Source organism: Ahaetulla prasina, chromosome 8 (assembly GCF_028640845.1).
Source record: "Ahaetulla prasina isolate Xishuangbanna chromosome 8, ASM2864084v1, whole genome shotgun sequence".
In the NCBI taxonomy this organism is placed as follows: Eukaryota; Metazoa; Chordata; class Lepidosauria; order Squamata; family Colubridae; genus Ahaetulla; species Ahaetulla prasina.
The window spans coordinates 37,580,652-37,603,965 of NC_080546.1; the positions used below are offsets into that span (position 1 = coordinate 37,580,652).

The window sequence follows — 23,314 nt, forward strand, 5'->3', positions numbered from 1 at the left end:
TACAAATTTAAGACATTATAGAGGACAGTTTAAAACTCACTGGCAAGTTTGACTGTCTTGATGAAATTGTAGGCTATAAAAAGCCTGGGCTATAATATACCCTTTATTGTAAGTATAAAGAAAATGACAGCTTGGAAAGAGTTGCTACAGAATTTCTGATATCTGATCATTTTCAATTATCAATTATCATCATTGGAGGAAGAAAAAGGGTTCAAATTAACCCTCACATAAAACCTTATCCTTTGTAAATATGGTTTTTAGCTAAAAATGCAGAATGATTGCAGTGTAGTTTCATGGCTACTGGCAGTATTTGTTACTGTGCAGTAAACAGTAAGAAACAAATTTGTATCACCAACCAATTGTAATAAAGTTACCAAGATTTTTGAACTGAGAGGCTTTACCCTTTCTCATTTTGTATTAATATAATTAATACAGTATCTTCGGGTTAATCACAGGAAAGATTTTCTCAGATATATTGGGCCCATGAAATGAGGGAGAGATTAACCACAGGGTCCACACAATTTTGTTAGATGCACGTATATCAAAAGATGAAGGTTCTAGACGAATGATCAGTCAATACTTTTAAATTGTTCTTATCACAGAAAGAGTAATGATATCTCTAAAGAGATGTACAACAATGAAAATCACAAAGTGTTAGTTGTTTGATTTTTTTCATACTGGCATTTGTTTTTAGCATTTTCTACACTGTACTTTCGATTTCTGATTGCAAATTTGCTAATTCATATAAATTTGCATTATCTTTATGGGGATATATTTCACAGAGGTATTTAGTAATTCGAGCACCCATGATTGCCAAATTGCAAATCATTGTTCACAATGGCAGTCATTATGGTTAGCTTTATTGAAGGAGATGGGGGATGGGGGAGTAGTGTCTCCAAACACTGTCGCATTATGCATTGTGGGATTTCACCAACACGAATATAAATCTTTTATGACGTTACGCTGAACTTGCACTACATCTCCTGACAGCAGTTTTCAAATTCTATAGTCACACAACTCTTTTTCAAAACATTTTATTGCATTATATTTGGTACCTTATGTTTGACAAAGGAAATTACATCTGTAACTGCAGGGATAAGAAGCTGGTCTGTTATTGAAAAAAAATCTTGGGCCCCTTAAAAGTTACAAAGTCATGGGCTTGCCTGAAATAACTGAGCAAGAAATATATTCTTAGAAATGTAGGGCTTCAAGTATTACAAACCTGTGACACTGTGGAAAAGTTTCAGAGGTATCTAAACTGCAGCACTTTTTTTTCTGCATAACGTGAACAAGGCCTGCTGAGGTTTTAAACAATTAGTCTCTCAATCAGTCAAATTCATAGTCAGGAGTTCGTCTCTTAAAAATTTCAATCCATAGTTGAATGAATATCATTTATATTTTCACTGTACGTGAAAACTACATGCTATCTTTCTAATGAGTTGGTGCCACATCACAGTGCATAATTCATTTGTTCTTGCATTACAGTTTTTTTAAAAAAATTAGCCAACATTGTTGTCATTCACATTTCCTAAACATCAATTATTATTTTTTTCAAAACTGAATTAAAAAAAATATATTCTAACCAGTTCCTTCATTTAAAAACTGTGGTGCAAGAACACCAAACTGATCACGTGCAGTGAATTTCGGAGACACAACAAGCTTTCTGAACACCTTATGTTTCGTTATTTTGCTTCATATTTTAAGTCCCAGTCTCTACAACAACATTAAATATGTGTTGCAGGTTTGTTTGCAAATAGTGATTCACATTGCATACGTCCAAAGGGTAGAATCATCTCTGTATCAAAATCAGTCAGATGCTAAAGCCCCAACAACTTTTTGTGCTCAGTGAAAAGGATCCAGTGCTAAAACAGCATTTTTTGCTGTCTGAGATACTTATCTCAACAAGACAAATTTAAAGTAATATTTCTGCCACACACCTGCTCCAATGGGGTGTTAAGCCTTCAGATTCCATATAAATTAGCTTAAAAACCGGGTATGTAGATAAGGGATACTTTTCAATTTTAGCAGTGCTTAGCTTTTCTTTAATTTTCTTTAATTGAGCCATCTATTTCCAGCAATACGTTACTTTATATTATATACTTCGTCAGCAGGATAAAAAAAAGTAAAACTTTGAAGGCAACTTTTTTTCTCCTTCCATTCTCTGTAAGTTAGAACAATTCAGCAGGTGCGTGACAAAAATATTATACACCAGATACAGTCCAAAATCATTCCACTCCTTTTAAAGTTCATATTTCATTGGCCAATTCTTCAGTTTCTGCAGATATGTCTCCATTAACTGTGATCTTCATATCTTCTTCATATCCAGGGGGCATAAAAGCCAAAGCATATGGGAAAAGCTTATGACAATTTGCTCTGTACACTTCAGCTGCCTCTTTACAGTCTCCAAGGCTACCGTCATTCAATGCTTCCAATACCTCCATGCATGTCTAAAAGGAAAAGAAAAGTGTTTTAAAAGATCCTGTATTTCAACAATTGATACAATTCTGTTAAGATGTTTGTGCATATTGTTATATGTAAGACTTAAACATCCTGCTCCTTAGAAAATTACTAAATGTTAGTAGTATAGTTTGCTGGCCTATTTTGTTTGAAATTTGGAAAGGCTGCCTGATAGGAAGACAATATATAAGTCTTTATATCAAATTTACCTGAAGATTTCTGTTTGCTAGAGATTCATCAAGTGAAGTTGCCAGATCCACAGCTCTTTTCTGGCTTGTAGAATCCAAATAGTAAATCATTTTGGCAGCTAAAAACAGAAACAAAAATACTCGTCCACAGACACATTTAGATAATATTAAACATTTACTTTTATATTTGGGCCTCCTCTATCTATGTTTTCACCAACTATAGGCTCTAAGAACATAGATCAGTCCACAATATCCATCTGTTTAAGATCAACAGAGAAATTACAAAACTTGATAATACACAAGAAAAGAAGTGTTGACTAATTTTTTCCTTTACCCCTATTTATAAAGGCCTAGATGTAGATAACAATGTCATTTTCTGGGAATAGAAGAGCTTTAATTCATTGCAGCTCCCATTGTTAGAGCTGAGGCAGACAGTGTTTGTTCAGTTACCACTGCCATGTTTTTCCAGGAGATCCTGCAACCTTCCAGAGCAGATCTGGAGTGCGGGTTCTGCAGCATTAAGGAAAAATGGATGAGGAATGATACTCCCTTTTGCCATCAGAAATATCCAGTGAGTTCAGTGAACGTACTTTGGGGTAAAACCCAATACTCACCTTTTCTTATAATGCATATATCATTGTGATAGATTACAAATCAGAATATATCAATTATATTCTTGAGTATCCAAATTCTGTCAAGAGTTTGCAATAAATACATAAAAGACTAGGGTATTTTTTCTTGGCTTGTCATATATATTTTGTTCTGTACTATTACTATTTTTGTTTTATGATTGTTCACTGCCAAGATTTCTTGTTTGAGTTGAGTGTCTATAGAAATTGAATAAATCAATAAAAAATTAAAACAAATTTATAATATTTAATTAAATGCCCAACCAAAAATGCATTTTATGGCCTCTTTAGAGAGAGAAATACAGGTAGTCTTTCTTTAATGACCATTCAGCAAAGTGGTCATAATACAAGATACCTAGCTGACCACTTCATTCGACAACTGCAGTGCCAGCACTCCCTATTGTGGCTGCTAAAATCCAAGTGGACACAAAGTTTGAAATCCTCTCCCTGCTACTGTGAGACTCTTGGATCTGTGCATGTTTGGATTTCAGCTGCTGAGGGCCAGGCATGCACACAGTCCCAAATCCTTCTTTCCCCACCTCTATGTAGAACTTTGCACAGACAGGGAAAGAATAATTTTAAAAGGTTCATGCTGCAGGCAGTCCTCGACTTACAACAGTTTGTTTAGTGTCCTTTCAAAGTTACATCATCACTGAAAATGTGACTTATGACCATTTTTCACACTTGCAACCATTACAGCATCCCCATGGTCATGTGATCAAAATTCAAATGCTTGGCAACTGACTCATATTTATGATGGTTGCAGTATCTTGGGGTCATTAACCAATTTCATTGCAGCCTCCTGTAATAACACCAGCAGAACTGCAAAAAACTGCGCTACTTGGAACGTATATTTTAAGAAGATACTTGCTTGATACTTAGGATGCTGGCAGCAACCCGTATCAACCATTAGCACCAGTCACTCGTATTTGTGACACATTTTTTAAATGTTCAGTTGACTGAGTTTCAAGTTTAATGAATAAAAGAAATAATAATAATAATAATAATAATAATAATAATAACAACAACAACAACAACAACAACAATAACAACAACAACAATAATAATAATAGAAGAATATGATTATGATACTGTTTAAAGCACCAGAAGCTGCTGGAGCTCGGGCATGGAAGCCAGCTGACCCTGGGCCAGATACTCCTTTTCTGGACCAAATTAGTGTCAGGCTCTGCAGCAAACCTCATAAGCAAAATCCCTCATCAAGCCATGCAATGACAGCGTTGCTATCAGAACTAGATGAGCACAGTACAAAAATAAGCAAACCCTGCAACCACAGTAGAGAAATACTAGGACGAACAATGATTAAAAGTACCAACCCAACAGATGGGCAAGATGAGAGCAAATAATTCTAAAAATCCTAAAGCCAATTTAAATAGAGTAAACTACATACCAGACAATCTATGTGGTAAAGAATTATAGTGCTGTTTAAGGAAAGTTTCATTGAAGTTCTTTGGATTAGTTGCCCCAAAAAGTCGATTCATTTCTTGATTCAACACTGTCCTGACCGTTTCTTGTAGATCTTTACTTTCAGAAACTATGGTATTAAAAACATAGAATTAATTTCAGAAGAATTTATTAGGCTTTAATAGTTTAAGATTTATTATGTTACGCTGTTTCTCCTGTAATCCTGATTGTTCTGTTGTGCCAAATAATTCTACACATTCATAACAGAGTACAAGGCCGTATTAAGTAGGATGGCTTTATGTTGATAATTATAATGATATTAGCATAAAACTAGACTACAATGAGGCATGTCATTCATTTAGCTGCTAGCCCAATATTGTTTATTTGGAAAAGAATTGGATCATCTGAATGTTATGTTTGCTTGCAACTCAGGATATAGTATCTTAAACAGAAGACAGTATTGCTACTGAATATAAATTTCAAAGTGATTGTGATAGATTTTCAGACATGGAGAGTGCTAGGGAGAACTGCATATTTAGTGAGAATAAAAATATTGATATATAACTGAACAAGGAAATATAATGTATAAGAATAAACTTTGACATTTTGGAGTAGTTAGAATCTTTTAAATTGAGAACTCAAAAGGCATAGTAAAAAGTGCTTTCTAGCAATCTACTTTTGCAACTACCTAAGCTCAGTCCAACTGCTCTTTCTGTTAATATTTCTGTATTTCATCAAATATTTTAGTTCAGTAATCTGTTAAATACTGCTTACCTGAATTTATAAACCAATGAATTTGCAGATATAAAAATATTTTTTTTAAAAAATCACATAATTCTTCATTTCAAAGGATAAATTGAGTAACAGAGGCAGTCGAAGTATACACAGCAATAGCAAATTTTTAAATGAGCTTGTTACATTAAGTTATACGTATATTTTTAATAGCCTAAAGTATATTTTATCATACTGTGCAAACCCTATCATTTTAAATAACTCACTAATTAGTAAAAATAAATCATATGTATCTGAATAAACCATTCATTTCCTTTATTAGCAAGAGCTAATTATGTCCCTTCTGGAAGTTTGACTACTAGATCATAATAAGATAGCTTCATACCACTGCTGAAGAGATGTATCATACACTCATGAAGCCATGGATGATTAGGATCAATAGCAAATGCTCTCTTCACAGATTGTAGCATAAGAAGAAACTTTTCTGTATGAGACAAAATTGCAAAATAATTTCCATAATCAGGAATGCAAACAGAACACCCAATTATGCTTTACAGGTATAAATAAAATTTGAAATTACAATTAGAATAAACATATACATCCTGACTATGTTGCAGTACAGTACAGATCATATATCTCATAGCTGGTGAGGTGTGGACAATTTACAAGGTTGTCTTTGCAGAGCTCTTGGCTTGCACAGAATAAGGCGAACCTCCATATGGTAAAACTGGACTTTGTAGGTATGGCATATTGGCCAAAATGTACTTAACTGACAGGTACACTCTTACTATTAGCACAGAATTGCATGTGGCATAGCTTTAACCGAGGCAAAGTTAAGGAAATCTTTATTCAAACAGCTCAGCAGGCATCAATATCTCAGATTGAATCAATAAAACACATCTTTAAATTAAAATATTAACATTAAATGTTTTTAATATTATCAAAATCTTAAAGAGTCCATCAAATGCTACAGGATTTTAGGTGTTTTTATTTGGCTAGTCAGACTTTGACCAATTTTCCTATTTGATTTTCCTATTTTGAAATTGCTGACTCCTGCTTAAGCTGTGGTGACTAAAGGACATAAAAAAATGCTTAAATAATAATATAGTAAAATACAGATATTATTTAATTATGATATTGTCAAATTGAATGTAATTTTTCAATAGTTAGAAAGGTTTGACTATTGTACAAGTGTACATTTATTTATCACTCACTCAGGGCAAACAAAAAAGTATAGAACAAAGAAACTGGATAGATTCTGCATATATCTTTTTAGAAAGATGACCTTACACCTGAAAATGTACTACTGCTCATTCCTATGCTACAGTATTTTTCATTTACCTTTCCTGAAGTAAATTTCAAAGGCAAAAAGATGGGTTTCTATTTTGTTCTTCACCAAATTCTTCAACGGAGTTAAAAACTTAATAGCTTCTTCCAAAGGTGCTTCAACCTAAAATTGGGGGGGGGGGAGAGGGGGGAAATCTTGCAAAGTTAAAAAAATTCAAGGAGATCAAAATACTTACTGGAGATGAACAATTATTCTATTAAATATATGCCAAAGAAAAAGAAAAGGAAAACGCCTAGAGCCATGATGGCGAACCTATAGCATGTGTGCCACAGGTGGCACTTGGAGCCATATCTGTGGGCACACGAGCGTTGCCCTAGCTCAGCTTCAGCGCACATCGGCCAGCTAATTTTCGGGCCTTCTGGGCCCACCAGAAGTTGGGAAACGAGCCGTTTCTGGCCTCCGGAGGGGGTGGGGGAGGCCATTTTCACCCTCCCCAGGTTCTAAGAAAGCCTCTGGAGCCTGTGGAGGGCAAAAAATGGGCCTTCCAGACCCACCGGAAGTTGAGAAACGGGCCATGATAAAAAACAATCAAATCATATAGATATTACAATACTGTGTTTAGGTCCAGGAAAGAACCAAAGTTTGGTTGGGAAAGCATTAGCTGTTTAAGTACTTGAAAGAATTAAAATCCATCATGCCAGTTCACACTGAGGTCATTAATAAAAAACAGTCTATTTTAACAATCTGAAAGAGGCAGAAAAGTGTAATCAATCCTGTTTAGATTTCTATTGCCTTTCAATAAATTCTATTTCAAAAATGAAAATGAAAAAGCAGTATAGTGGAAGGCAAGTCCTTACCCTTCTAATCTTCTGACAATCTGGCTCTTGCCCCAAACATGACGCTGGAGCCCAGTGATTGTGATTATTTTATTTTCTGGGGAATATATACAGATTTAACTAGAGTTGGAAGGGACCTTGCAGGTCATTTAGTCCAACCCCCTGCCCAAGCAGGAGAACCTACATCTGCCTCTACCTAGGATCAAACTCACAACCTCCTGATGGTGAGGCAAGAGCTCCACTTCTAGGCCACAGCAGCTGGGTTTTAGTGTTATTTTTTTGGGGGGGAGGGGGAGGTTGATTTTTACTACTTCTTTTATGTTTTTATTGTTCTTGTGAGCTGCCCAGAGTTAAGATACATATGATCGGCAGCCATGTAAGATTCATAAATAAATGAATAGTTAACTGACAAGAGCTTGTTGGATGTGGGTGTTGTCAAAAGTTCTCTCTTGCTATAATAATTATTTAACACACTGGTATCTTTTTCTTCCATGCTACTTCAAAAGCCCATGTTGAAAAAGAAAGTAAAATGTGATGACTCAAAAGTTTCAAGATGACATTATTTTCATTGCCATAACAAGTACTGTAGTAAGAAGTTTCCAGCTGAAGATGTTTCACCAGTCACCATTCTACCAACTATTGACCTATTCTTGCAAGTCAACATTCTAGTGTAGGATTATCAATCTTCAAGATCAATGAAAAATAAATCTATCTTCTAAACAGAAAGTTTCTTCACTCTCCAGAATGAAGTATGGTATTTATTAACACCATAATTAATTAATTAATTAATTCTGGTATAATTGTTTTAAGAATTAGCAAGTTCTTTTAAAAATTGCATATATCTAATCATCTGACAAGTCAAAAAAATGACTCTGTCTCGAACCATTATTCAAAGAAACTCCGTAGCTTCTATACTATTAGAAGGTAAGTCTATCTTTTTGTCTTGAGGTTCCACAGTCCCTTATTTAAATATACTCAATATAAAAATATAAAAATTAGTGAAGGACAAACTTTGGGCTATCCTTATATTGGTCAAACATTTTTATATGAATATTCAGAACTGCTACTCTTCAGTTAATAACTTAACTTGTTGAGTATCTCAGTAATACTAGAAAACTATATCAGATTCTACGAGATCTCTGATATGCCTTGTTGAAAAACCATGTGTCAAGATATATACTGAAATTATTAACTCTAGCTGAGTGGTCATTCAAAAGTTTAAAAGTCACTCTTAAAATGATATATATTGCAAATTAACATTTTTAATATAGTGAAACTGTTAATTTAGCAGATATGGATACAACAAAACAAATTTCTATAGCGATGTACAGTATTGCCTCATGTCATTTGCATAATGAAGCCATTATATATACCATATTTTTTTGGAGTATAAAACACACCTTTTCCCCCCAAAAAAGAAGGTGAAAAGTGAAAATCTGGGTGTGTCTTATACTCCGAATGGAGCTTCAGAAGAAAAGCCCCAAACGGAGCTTCAGAAAAGACGCTACCAAACAGAGCTTCAGAGGCTTTTTTTTCTGAAGCTCTGTTTCGGAGGCTTTCAGAGGCTGAAAAAAGTTTTTTCTGAAACAAGAGTTTCAGAGGCAGAAAAAAAAAGCCAAAAAAAGCAAGGCACAGAGCTCACAACCAAGGAACCTGTTGCTAAAATTCACCTCTGGGAACAGCTGATGGGGATATTCCGGGAGGCCAATCCACCTGCCAATCGGCTTTTTTCTTAATTTTCCTCCCCAAAAACTAAGGTGCGTCTTATACTTTGGTGCATCTCATACTCGGAAAAATACGGTATGTATTGGCAGTCACCAATTTATGATGTAAATTGGCAGTCCCCAATTTTTCAGGCTCCACAGACTGGCAAAGGCGGCAGGTGGCAGTTTCCAATGGGCCGCAGACTGGTATTTGTTTGCAAACTGGGGATTGGGGACTTCTCATGTAAATCACTGCAATGACTCACTTTCATATTTAACGGACATCTGTAAATAACCCATAATTAGTTTTTAACATGAGATTTAAATACAGCTATATACAAACACATGTGAAGCCATTTAATATACTGTAATTTGGTACCTTTGCCAATTTTTCAGGAATAAGCTCTTCCTTTGGCCCTCCAATCTCTTCATCATCATCATCTTTTTTCTTTTTCTGATTTCGTTGCTGCTTCTCTTTTTCAGCATTCTTTTTTTCTTCTTCCAGTTGAGCTTTTTTCTGAGCTCTTCTCTGTTTATTGCGTAGCTTCTTTAACTCTTTATCAGACATATTTGCTTTATAGAAAAACACATTTGGTTATATATCAAGAAAACCCACTTTTTATTTCATTTTCAAATTAAGCATCTATAAGTTTTCTAGTTCAAAATTTTCAAGCTCAAAATTAAGTGACTTCTCAGTCCTTATAACAAATTCCCTAATTTGATCTTCTCCAAAGCACTTATATTGTTGCCCTCTAGTGTCGGCCTCTGAGAGAAGAATGGTTCTGCCTATGATGAAGGAAGCAAAAATACACCGCTTTTTCTAGAAATCATTATAGAACTCAACATTGTATTATACTGGTTCTCCTATCTCTTAATTAATTTCAGTCAGTTTTCACTGAGGAGGGATGATTGGCAGATTGAGCCCAGGGCCTCTGCTGCATGTAATTCATGGAACTCTTGACCTCCTGTTTAGTATTTTTACATGATACCTGTGGGCAAGGTTATCAGTCAAGTCAGTTATCATGAGTAGGCTGATGATGACCCCACGCCAGCCAATTGTTATCAACTTGATAACATTAAAACTAAAATTAGAGTGGCAACTAAAGTGCTATTTTATGAATGTTTGCTCTGAGCTGTCCAGTATACTATAATTATTGAAAATGCTATATGTATAATTTTTGACAGTTTAGAGCTAATTTGAAAAACGAAGTATACAGTTTTTAAGAATATAGGCTGTCCTTGACTTGCAACAGTTCATTTAATCTGTTCAAAATTACAATGGCACTGAAAAAAAGTGACTTATGAACATTTTTCACACGTAAGAACGTTGAAGCATCACCATGGTCACACGATCAAAATTAAAATGCTGGGCAACTGACTCATATTTATGACGATTGCAGTACCTTGGGGTCACATGATCACCTTTTGCGGCCTTTGCCACAAGCAAAGTCAATTGGGAAACCAGATTCATTTTACAACTGTGTCACTAACTTAACAATGGGTAGTGATTCACTTTACAACTGTGGCAAGAAAGGTCATAAAATGGGGCAAAACTCACTTAAAATGTCTCATTTAACAACATAAATTTTGGGCTCAATTGTGGTTGTAAGTCGAGGACTACCCGTATTGTATTCAACAATTTCACTTCTTAAAACACCAGCAATAGCAATCCGAAAATGTTATACACCAAACATGCAGAAGAGGCTGTATGTTTATACCTGTATCAGTTTCATGTTCTTTATTTTCATCCGTCAGAGGGTTATCATGGAGCTTCAAGTATATTTCTATGGCAATTCTTGCAGCTTTAAAATAAAACGGGTGCTGTCGAAGTACATCTTCTAGTTTTAACAAGTCTACATATGACCGAAGTGTAATTTTCCTCATACAGTATGTGTGGAAGTCAAACTGGTCATCTGTGATTTCTACAAAATGCTAACATAATATGTAATTATCTAGCAAGCATCCAATATTACAATAGTAGACACTTAACTTAGAAATTACTACTGAGGTTTTAAAACTGAATTTAGCACCATAAAGATGGATGCTGCTAATACAAGCACTCATAAGCAACAGTACCCAAAGTTTAGCATTTAACACAGAATCAAATAAGCATCAGATCCAGTCTTTGAAATTTGTAGTTTAGAAGGATATCAGATAACATAGCAGGACAGAAGTCTCTGCCTAAAAGTCAAACCCAACAGTCAGGTCATGAGGGCCAAGACCCAGTTTTTCTGCTCTGCAGAAGTGAGAAGACTCAGACAAAAGAGAAATTGTCTACCAACAAAACCGCACGTAGAAGCCTAGGTGTGGGAGCCATAAATACAACACACAGTTCACAGTACTGTCCTGAAATCCCTTTCACTTCAATCTGTCTGCTCTGGGAGGAAGGAGAAAAGCAAATTTGTCCGTCCTTTGTCTGCCCCTTTCCCTCTCCTGGAGAATCACACTGCTCTCAATCCATAAAAGAGCGAACAGTTTACTCTCTTGAAATCTTTCTCTCCAATCTCTCTGCTTTACACAGGTGTTGTGGAGGAAAAGCAGTAAGCAACTTTGGTAGACAATTTCTCTTTTGTCTGAGTCTTCTCACTTCTGCAGAGCAGAAAAACTGGGGAGGGGTTTTAAATGAGTAAGCTATTTGTTTTTCAAAATCCATGTGATTTGTGTTAGCAGTCTAGATCTGGAAGGCATAGCATGCTGCCAAACGACTCACAGTAATCACTTGAAATCTCTTTCTCTCCAATCTCTACTATGCAGGCAGAGGAGGAGGAAAGGGTGAGACAAAAGAAACTGCCTACGTAATTTTTCTCTCCATACCCCTACAGGGCCTGATAGAATTTAGATAGAAAAACACAGAAATATATGATCTTACAAAAAAAATAAAAAGTACTTTCCATTATTAAATAATATAAATGAAAACAAAAATATACCATGCAACACAAATAAGTCCTTGTAACTAAAATACTGTCTCAAACCTTATCCCTGAAAAATAAGACAAGAAGTATTAATGTGAAGTCATTAAATACATACTCTCTCAATTTCATGACATTTTTTAAGTGCTTCTCCAAATTTATTCATTGTTTTATAAGCTTGGGCATATTCTGTCTGGAACCACATACACTGCATTTCATTCAGGTTTTCCACAGCTGACGTTCCTTCCTAGAAAGAAAAAAATAGAAATGTCAGGCATGACCCTTTGCTATTATAATTTGCTTCTATTAAAAAAGGAAACTCTGGAGATTATTTTTTATTCTGAATTTTTTTTTTTATAATGAGCAGCTCTTAGCACAAGAAAAATAGGCTGCTATGAAATGGAGCCATATACACCCATAGAACCAAATGCAAAAGATTCAGAATTCCATTGCCATTAGCAGTTGGGAGTAGAGGTATTTCCTCTTAAAAACATCAGACATACATTGATCAGGCAAGAAGTGGCTGCAACTAACCAAAAAGGTTGCTTTGTGAAAATGCAATGCTATCAGCTCTTAAAAAATTAATTACATACTGGAATAGAAAATAGAAAGCCAAATAATGTCAAGAGCAACCAAACCTCGGAAATGACTGCAGCAATCTCTTAAGTGAAGAGAGTACATCTGGAGTTCTTTAGCTTAGAAAAATATAAGGGAAGATCATAGACATAATATGATCCAAGAACCCCCATAACTGGTTTCCCCCAGATATTGGACTATATGCAAAAGTCACAAGAGCTATTAAAATTACTTTTTTTAAAACAAAGCATGGAATATATGATGTGCACTATTGCAAGATGTACTGATATGAAACTACTTGAATGACTTTAAAAGTGGATTAAAAACTCATGGAGATAAAATGCTACATATGGAGCATTTTAACCCATCTCCCTCATAGAAGGGCTCATACATTTCTCAAAACTTATTGCTGAGCAATAGGAGCAAAAGGGTTTAATGGATTCATATTTTGCCTGGGTACCTCCACTGCTTTAGAAATAAAAGTTGAAACTAAATAGCTCTAATGTAAAAATAAAATAATAGACAGACTAGAACAGTCCTTTTCATGTTTATATCAGGTTTTAGCATGCAAAAAACACTTTAAAAGGCAATAATGCACAGTACTGCCCAATGTAATGGTTGACACTCTAATTGCCATGTATAAAAGTAAAAAGATATGAGTTGAACAAACCCTTGTAAATTTAGAACACATTTCTTCAGCTTCTTTTATCAAGCTGGCTTTTAACATGTACTTTGCACATTTGGAGTTGATAAATCTATCTGCTGTGTCCAGTGCCTGAGCCTCATCCATCCACCTTGCAGCTTCTTTTATGTTTCCAGCATGCTTAAATGACAGGAGAGAAACAAGTTAGCTATATGACATTAACTGCAATTTGGCACATCATTTTTTTTTGACGTTATAAAAATGTCAGGATAAAAAAGAGTGACAATATTATGTCGGCCATAAATTATTCTTTTGAAAATTAACTGTGGAAGCATAAAATGTATTTATTCAGAAGCAAGTCTTATAGTTCAACATGATTTACTCCCTAGCAAATATACATAATTTGTAGCCTGAATAATTTTAGAAACATTTTCTTAATAATTTTGTAATTCTTCAGAAATATTAAGTTCTCTAAAATGTAAAGTTTAAAACAAAAGAAAAATATAGTATGTATATATATGGCCAACAGTTCCACAAAAATAGCGGATTTCCAACACGATAGTATAACAACGAACATTTACCTTATAGATTTTAGCTTTCACAAGGAACAGTTCTATCAAGGTAGGTGTGCTTTCTATTGCAGCATTTATATAGTCTAGAGCTATGGATGGCTGTCCAATTTTGTCATAATGCTGTGCCAAGTAGTATTGGACCCAGAGTAAAGTAGTTGGAGGTTCTTCTTTACCATCATCTATTTGGACAAAATGTTAGGTTTTTTTTAAACTTAGCTGTATAACTAATATTGCTTGTAATCACTAATAAAAGTATGAGGTGATTACATAGTTAATTAAACAAGACATATTCCATTTTCTCTTTTAAGAACATTTCATGGAAAATGTGCTGTATATTTCTGCTGATTTTATATTTCATGAAAAGTATATATCAAAACTTATTTTAATAAAATTTGGGAAAACACTTCAAGGTCGCAGCTATTACACTAAAATGAAAACAGAGACCAGATCTGACCATCTGAGTAATTAGTTCATCTACTGCTAAAATAGTATTGATAATCCAAACTTGCCCCAACCATCTTGTACAAAGATACCAGACAGAACATATCCTACATTCAAGTTAATCCTGGCCCTGAATATATCTGCAGTTTATGCTTGATGATCCAAATCAGCATGAGTATTTTTTCCATGAAATAGTGCTTATTGTCAGTAAGAATACCAAAATGCCATAATATTTACCATTTGGGTTAAACAGCCTGCAACTTTTCAGAGATGTTTCATAACCCACCACCAGTTCCTCTATGATTGCCACCTATGTGTAAAAAAAATAAATATATACATTTATTTAATATATATACATATATACATGTATATATAAATATATACATATACATTTTAGTTCAATGGATTGCAAAACAAATGCATTCTTTATTCATTAGAAATCTAAAAACAATTATGATTCTTAATGTATCTGTGTCACAATGTGATGGGGTTCATTTTTGGACCACAGGTGTATTAAGTAAAGGTAGCAATGGACACAGTAACACACGACTGGGAACCTTTTACTCTTTCTTTACTATATACAGAATATATTTACAACAGGGTGAATGATGTGCTCCCTACCAGCAACTTTCCCCCTTCTACTTCTCAGACTTCCTTTTATGTTCCCTCCTCCCTTTCTAGGCTTGATAAAAGACAGAAAGGAAATAAAAGGGCTGGGATTGCTGGAATGTGCTCATCATTGCTTGATTCTCTTTCCAGCTCAACTGCTTCTGTGTTGTAGGAAGAACACTTTTCTGCGTCTTCTGCCCAGTGTTCCCCCAATACCAGGGTTACTGTTCTGGCAGCCAATTTCCCTTTCTGTCCTCTCCAGCCCTTAATGATCTGAACTCTTGGGTGGAGTTCATCCCTCTCGGTCTTCTTACATCAAACAAGACATTTGTCCTGTTCACCTCACTCCATCCTCCATTTCTTCTCCAGTATCTCCTTCCACTCCAGCAACAAACTTTTACTCTTCATTCCTCTCCTTCTGTCTCTTCAGTTTTGGGTTAACATTCAGTTCTGGAACACATTCACCAGCAACTGAGAAGGTAGGTGTTCTCCCAGGCTCTAGTTCCCGATACCTATATACCTCAGTCTACCAATGGGATTTCTCATTCAAAAGCCACCTACAAAATCCTGGCTAGTATCCAGGTCAATTAAACAGGCCTCCTGGCAGCTGACTTTCAAGACCACAACTAAGCTGGGTTTTTTTCTCCTTTTCCTTCACTCTTGTGTGGCTCACAACAGCAAAACTGCAGCCATGACAGACCTCAAAATCCATATTCTACAATCTGTTTATATCTTGTCTCTCTGTCTATCCATTCATCTATTAATCTCAGGTCTGTCAAACATTGTAAGTAATTCTTCTTTAGTGACTGCAAAGGATTCAAACATTTCAGTCATTAAGTAAAATGGCTGCTAAGTAAATATGTGATTGACAGATACAGAGATAGTGTGAAGACTAGTTGTTGTAGTCTCATTCAGATAAGTTGTTTCTTGCAATGTCCTGTGTCTCACTATTTTCCCCCTCCTTTTTCTGCCCTCTAGCAAGGCAGAGATTGTTTAAACAAACAAGCAAGCAAGCAAACAAATAAACAAAGGATCCTCCCATCAGAAGCCCCATTCAGCCCTCCCCAGGTCCGTTGCAGGCTGAAATGGAGGCTCTGGGGGCTGGAGCCGAGCCTCCAGAAGCTCCATTTCAGCTGCAATGGAACAGGGGAGGGCCAAACAGAGCATCACAGGCCAGATTCACCCCTCAGAAGCTTCATTTCCCCAGCAACCTGCCAGGCGAGGCCTGAGGAGGCCCGAACAGAATTGCAGAGGGGCGCACGAGGCTGGAGAGGAGACTGCTTGCTAGATCTTCACAAGATAAGTGACCCAGCGTGGCAGGTTCTGGTGGGTGGGTGGGAGAAAGCAATTAGCGGTGGAATGAGGTATTTCAGTGGGGCGGGAAGGCCTTGCGTGGTTTTGGGCAGGTGGTCTGTTCCATTAATAGGCCCCCCATGGCCTTTCCTACCCTGAAATATCTCATGTGCACTTAATGAGCCTCACATTCGATTAGCGAATGCGTGGACGAAAGGAGGGAGTGATCCTGTTCAAGGTACCAGACTCATTTCCATGAATCCTCGGATTACAGATGGAATTGGCAGGCTCCATTACATTTGTAACTCGAGGACTACCTGTACAGTGGGCATACTGTTGGGTTGAAAAACGTATTAGAAAACAGTCCAAATCATTAAAATACACGCACAAACCTTTTCTTTATCCTTGTATAGTGATCGTAATGTATTGAAAACTGGCGGGCAGCCTTTGCTAAAATTCATCCTCAGAAATTTGTCCAAACACTCCTTAAACTTGTCACCTAAAGAAAAATATGTGTGAATTCTACTGCAAGCATGTTGTTTCAAATTAAACAAATGCTAACTCCTCCCCAATGATAAACAGAATTAGATGTATTGAATTAGAATTCTATACCATTTTATACCTAGCTAGGTACTTTATAATGTCTATTCCAGGTTAAATAGAACATTTCTGACATTTTAGAAATGAAGATAATGATAAAAGATATAATACCAAAATAATCCTCTCTGTCTCTTTTACAGATAGGTTGAAGTATCCAAACAAAACTTACCTGATAAAAAGTTTAATGGCAGTCGTCTTGGAACCAGTCCCCTTGGGTACTTAGTCCAGGCTTCTTCATAGATTTTGAACCTCTCTAACATATTAGCTAGGGTAACAAAATCATGTTGTTATCCTCACATCCAACCTAAGTTGCCAATCAAATCTTACATTAACTGCCACAGATTTTAAAATATAACAGAAGCTATAGAATCAAAACAGAATTAATTTGGCTAAATATCAAAGTGACAATTCTAGAGTATCCTTCAGTATGACCAGGACTTTGGCAAAATGATCATTATGTTTCTTAAACAGCAGTCCTTCAGGCCAAATTATAAGCAAAATTTTAAAAGCTGGATCCTATGAATTTGAATCATCTGAGCAGTTTCATATTAAGCAAAACATTGTTCTTATTGATCACAGACATGCCACCTGCCTACCTTTCATTGGCTTGTCATCCTAGTTTTCCTATATCCCCTACTCTGTTACAAAAGCTAGCTTTCTCTCTCTTTTTAAAAATAATGCATACACAGATGTACACCTAACAACCAAAATATATGATAAAGTTCAACCAAAGGTATATTGACGTTTGCAGAGGTGAATGGTATTTGTAAAATCTAAAAGTATCTCTGTAAAATGTTAATACAGAATTACCTCAATCTTTTATTAAATCTGAGAGACATGAAAGGAGCCTCCTTGAAGATTGGATTACTTTTGACCAGGCCTGTCAAACTGGTGACCCGTGGGCCGGATGCATCACGTGCAGGCCACCCCCACTCCCACCTGGCTCCACAAACGCAAAAAACATTGCAATATATCACATGAAGCCATCATGTTTGACACCCGTGCTTTTGGCAAATGGCGTTCCTGCCAAAGGTGTTGTCATTGGCAAATCCTTTCACTCCAGGAGCACCTTTTGGATAGCTTTGTAGGTGCTTCTGACAGGTATACTGACAGATTAAATCTAGCTATATAAACCATATATTATTCCACCTTCTCACTTTTAGGACAATATTTTGATACGATATTTTACAATATGCTTAGATTCTTAATATTCTATTATGTAGCTTGGAGTAATAAATGTAGATAAAAGAAATGAAAAAAGTGGATATTCTAGAATAGAATAGAATAGAATTTTTATTGGCCAAGCGTGATTGGACACACAAGGAATTTGTCTTGGTGAATATGCTCTCAGTGTACATAAAAGAAAAGATACGTTCATCAAGGTACAACATTTACAACACAATTGATGATCAATATATCAATGTAAATCATAAGGATTGCCAGCAACAAGTTATAGTCATACAGTCATAAGTGGAAAGAGATTGGTGATGGGAACTATGAAACGATTAATAGTAGTGCAGATTCAGTAAATAGTCTGACAGTGTTGAGGGAATTATTTGTTTAGCAGAGTGATGGCCTTCGGGAAAAAACTGTTCTTGTGTCTAGTTGTTCTGGTGTGCAGTGCTATTGTTCTATTGGTATTAATTAGAGTTTCAGGTTTTACTGTTATAAGCATTGAATTACTTGCCTTTTCTTCAAAATTAAATGCAATGAGTATATAGTAATATGTATAAAATGAAGGAAGAGCATACATCAAGGAATTTAATTTACAATAATAGATTTGCAAATCTAAAGGTAAATTACTTATTAGCTTTTTCATCCACAATCAAAACAAGTCATGATTGGTCTGTTTCATTCTGGATTCTGCTGGAATTACAGCAGAGTATGAACAGGTTCATTCAGAGAGCTAACCATTGCTGAAGGCCTGAGAGATAGTATAGCTGCTGGAAGGGAAATATTCCTAAATATTTTAATCTCATTTGTTTTGACCAGCTGTCTGCCAAAGCCAAATCTATTTCCAGGTATCACTGTGACAGCTGATTGTTTCTATAAATGAATGATGTAACATGTCATTTAAAAACTTTTAAAACGATAACTTTACATGGAATGTTTCAGTCTAGCATCAAAGCAGAGAAAACTGTCAGGAATTCTTGGTATCTTATTACTTGCAAGGAATGAAGTTGGTTGAGGAGAACCCAGGGTTTCTGGGCTAGAGAGAACTGTACTGAAAACATAAATCATCTGTATCCCAAGCATTTTGCTTTGGAAAGACACAGAAAATCCCTCTAATTTAAATTTGAGGATACAAAATAAATAGGGGGCAAATCTTTTATAGATATATAGTTTTGTCTTTGTCTAAATAAACACCAATCTAGCAGAATTATCCCTGAGATATAGTTTACCTTATGTCAGTAAACTATAAATCCTGAATAAGTTAAACAGCTGTAGAACTAACATACTCAGCTGAGACCAGTATGAAACTTAATACCATCCTCCAATCATTTTGGGTATAGCCGCCAGGATAGCAACCAGCTTTGGCTATGATTTCCTGTCGCTCCATTTTTAATTAACAGATAAGGCTTAAACACCTCTGCCTCTTCCACATCTTATCCTGACTCTTCCACATGAATAAGTATAAACTGCTTTATAGAATACTATATACAATACTACTACAGGATGTGGCCTTTGTTCTCATGTCACCCTGAAGTGGCTCTAAGGTACAACCTTTAGCAGTGTTATCTCAGGTTTTCTGCCATATACATAATAGTAATATTTTTACTGAAGTATTTTTCAAGTAGAATCACCTTTGATTCAAACTCAATTCTTGACAAGTAAAAAAGTAACATGTGGAAGTTTGAGGCTTGTTTTCATTGCTGTTTATTAGGAATAGCTGATCCATCCTTGAAATAAATAGCTGACATTAATTTTATGTCAAATTTTGCATTTTGGAATGCAGAAGAGCACATACAACTGCACCTCTTTTAACACTTACTTGTTAAATTTATTTGCCATCTATCTTCCTTTTCAATAAAAAGGAAGAAATGAAAAGTGTATAAACAAAATAGAAGTAAAATAATAGAATAAAATAAACAATAAAAAACAAGAATACATCAATATAATAAACTTCTTATCGTAAAAGCAGCCGTATCTTTTTCCAGATCATAACACACTATAAGAATCTGCACTACCACACTCCCAGGAGACAGGTAAATATGTATTCCAATTCATATGAACCTCATCCATTGTAGTCAATATTTTTTTCAAACTATATAATTTTTCAAATTGTGAAAAGATAGTAAGACATTTTCCTTATTTTTCCTTATTCTTAATTTTTTACATATAAAAATGTGGAGCTACTCACACCTATATAAACTAAAACTTATCATTACCTGGTTTAAGTGCTTTTTCTAAACCTTTGTAATAAGCCCAATTTTCAGGATTTCTTTCTTGCAATCCTCTATAAATTTCAGCTGCTTCTTCCAGCCTGCAGAGTTGTAACAGAAGTTCTCCTGTTAAAAATGCAGAGTGATCAATCAACTACGATAGAGTATTGTTTATATTTACCAATGAAATCAATGTTCTAATTTCCATTTCTGCCAAGTATCTCCTTATGAAAGAAAAAGATTAAGTTTACACACATAGCTTACTTGCTTTAAACTCTAGTAAGAATCCAAGACAAAACAGTAAAAACACTTGCTGAAACATTAACTTTTATATATTAATAGAATTAATATATAAGATACATTAATGAATTAATGGATAATATTCTTTCTTATAATTCTTACAATTTATTTATTTTTATTTTATTTATTTATTTAATTAGATTTCTAGACCGCCCTTCTCCCGAAGGACTCAGGGCGGTGTACAGCCAAGATAAAACATAAACCATATACAATTAAAAATGAATTAATAAACTTATTATATAGATGGCCGAGAAATTAAAATATTTAAAAATCTAAAAACCCCAATTTAAAACATAAATAGAATTTAAAATTTAAAAAATCTAGACAATTTAAAAAAAAGCCTTAAGCCAGCCCCGCGTGAATGAACAGATGTGTTTTCAATTCGCGGCGAAAGGTCCGAAGGTCAGGTATTTGGCGTAAACCAGGGGGAAGCTCGTTCCAGAGAGTAGGAGCCCCCACAGAGAAGGATCTTCCCCTGGGGGCCGCCAGCCGACATTGTTTGGCGGACGGCACCCTGAGAAGTCCCTCTCTATGTGAGCGTACGGGTCGGTGGGAGGCATGGGGTAACAGCAGGCGGTCCCGTAAGTACCCAGGCCCCAAGCCATGGAGCGCTTTGAAGGTGGTAACCAAAACCTTGAAATGCACCCGAAAGGCAACAGATAGCCAGTGCAGTCTGCGCAGGAGGTGTTACATGGGAGCTACGTGGAACTCCCTCTATCACCCGCGCAGCTGCGTTCTGGACCAACTGAAGCCTCCGAGTGCATCTCAAGGGGAGCCCCATGTAGAGAGCATTGCAATAATCCAGGCGAGAGGTAACGAGAGCATGAGTGACTGTGCATAAGGCATCCCGATCGAGGAAGGGGCGCAACTGGCGAACCAGGCGAACCTGGTGAAAGGCTCTCCTGGAGACGGCCATCAAATGATCTTCAAACGACAGCCGTGCATCCAGGAGAACACCCAAGTTGCGCACCCTTTCCATTGGGGCCAATAACTCGCCCCCGACAGTCAGCTGCGGCTGCAGCTGATTGTATCGGAGTGCCGGCATCCACAGCCACTCCGTCTTGGAGGGATTGAGTTTGAGCCTGTTCCTCCCCATCCAGACCCGTACGACTTCCAAGCACCGGGACAGCACTTCGACAGCTTCGTTGGGGGTGGCCCGGGGTGGAAAAGTACATGTATTTGTCGGAGGATACACTTAAGTTTAGTTTGTCATCCAAATTAAGTAACTTGCTAGGGTGTGAGCAAAACAAAGACAAAAGTTTACAGTAGATTATAGTAATTTCCCAAATTTACTATTTTACAGATTACAACTTGGTAGCAACTTTTGAGGAACTTTGAGTGCACCCCCAGATAAAAAGGAAACACCATTCATTTTGAAGAACATTAGATCCATAGAAATTTATATTAAATAAATGAGTTTTATTCAATTCTTCCATAGCTATAGCAATTATTAACGAAAAAAATCAACTTTGGGTAAAGATAGTGAACGCCATGTTAAAAGCATGCAACCAGATATGCCTGTTCCTGTTAATATGTACCAGGAATATGAGGAAAACAAATACTGGCGGTATGGAGATTAGGAAATGAAGAAAACTGATTAATTGGTAAGTCAAATTGAAGGGTCAGGTCCTGTTCAATTTACAGAATACATACTGATGAAATATTACTTAAGAAAATATTACTCAGATTTGAACTACTTTATAATATTTAAATTTGAGAAAGGTGCTTGCCAGCCTCATTCTTTCTAGTTATCAAACTGCTAATGATTTGTCAGAACAGTTATTTTTATTACTCATGGAACAACATATAATCATATCAGTAGCACTGATTATATGGAGAATTGACAGCAATTTTATTCCTCAGACATTTAAATAAACCATACCACAAAAACATTTTTATTTGTAAAGAGATTTAGATGCAAGAGAATTTGAATAGCCCAGTTACCTTTAGTTTCCTCAACGGCTAACTTGTCACAGATTTGCTTTTCATAGGTTCCAAGATGATCCAAAGCTTCTTTATAAAGTCCTGCTTCTCGAAGAACTTGATTTTGATACAATAGCAACTCACTATACTCATAGTCTACTTTATCAGGAGAGGTCTACAAAGACAAGAAAAAATCGTACTACTCATATTCCAAAGGTGCTTTTTTCAAAAGGCAACTGGACTTTGTTTTTCCTTGAACACGTTTTGCTTCTCATCCAAGAAGCTTCTTCAGTTCTTCAGTACTACTCATATTTTTAATTTCAGTAACACAAATAAGAAATTAACTCAAATTAACTTCAATCCAACAGGGAATATCTATATTATGTTGAACATATATGAGAGTTGTGCTAGATCTGAACCCCATCCCCCTCCTGCTTCTTTCTGAATGGAAACTGGTAAAGTAAAAACATCTGACACCATCCTTCACTTTCTGCAGATATGCAGATGTGTTAATACAGCCTAAAGTTACATCCAACATTCCTAAATAAGAACTTTTCATTTGATTTTCAGTTGCCTACAGTACTTGGAAATATACAATTTTCTGTCAAAGTAAAACAACAAATTTACAGTTTTGATCAACAACTCATTGACTTACATATAAATCTATGTAATACCTGCTGGGTCTTCCTAAATTCCTCCAAAATCTTTGCTGCCATTTCATAGTCCTCCAGCAGATGATAAGCTATAGCATAGCCAATCCATGATGCTCTCTGTGCAGGTCTAAGCTGAAGTAACTGATACCTAGTTTCC

General features: G+C 35.8%; 1 protein-coding gene across 1 annotated transcript in view; it reads right to left on the minus strand.

Annotated features, from left to right (window-relative positions):
* Positions 1–568: 568 nt before the first annotated feature.
* Positions 569–23,314, minus strand: part of NAA15 (N-alpha-acetyltransferase 15, NatA auxiliary subunit) — a 39,428-nt gene continuing 16,682 nt past the window's right edge. The window contains exons 5-20 of the mRNA XM_058192688.1: positions 23,179–23,313; positions 22,526–22,679; positions 20,288–20,407; positions 17,068–17,163; positions 16,691–16,797; positions 14,634–14,706; positions 13,965–14,134; positions 13,411–13,563; positions 12,283–12,411; positions 10,974–11,187; positions 9,635–9,828; positions 6,770–6,878; positions 5,814–5,912; positions 4,683–4,826; positions 2,667–2,764; positions 569–2,447 (exon numbers count right to left, since the gene is read on the minus strand). Of these exons, the coding sequence (XP_058048671.1) occupies positions 2,247–2,447; positions 2,667–2,764; positions 4,683–4,826; positions 5,814–5,912; positions 6,770–6,878; positions 9,635–9,828; positions 10,974–11,187; positions 12,283–12,411; positions 13,411–13,563; positions 13,965–14,134; positions 14,634–14,706; positions 16,691–16,797; positions 17,068–17,163; positions 20,288–20,407; positions 22,526–22,679; positions 23,179–23,313 (2,196 nt within the window). The 3' untranslated portion in view covers positions 569–2,246. The remainder of the gene's footprint in view (positions 2,448–2,666; positions 2,765–4,682; positions 4,827–5,813; positions 5,913–6,769; positions 6,879–9,634; positions 9,829–10,973; positions 11,188–12,282; positions 12,412–13,410; positions 13,564–13,964; positions 14,135–14,633; positions 14,707–16,690; positions 16,798–17,067; positions 17,164–20,287; positions 20,408–22,525; positions 22,680–23,178; position 23,314) is intronic.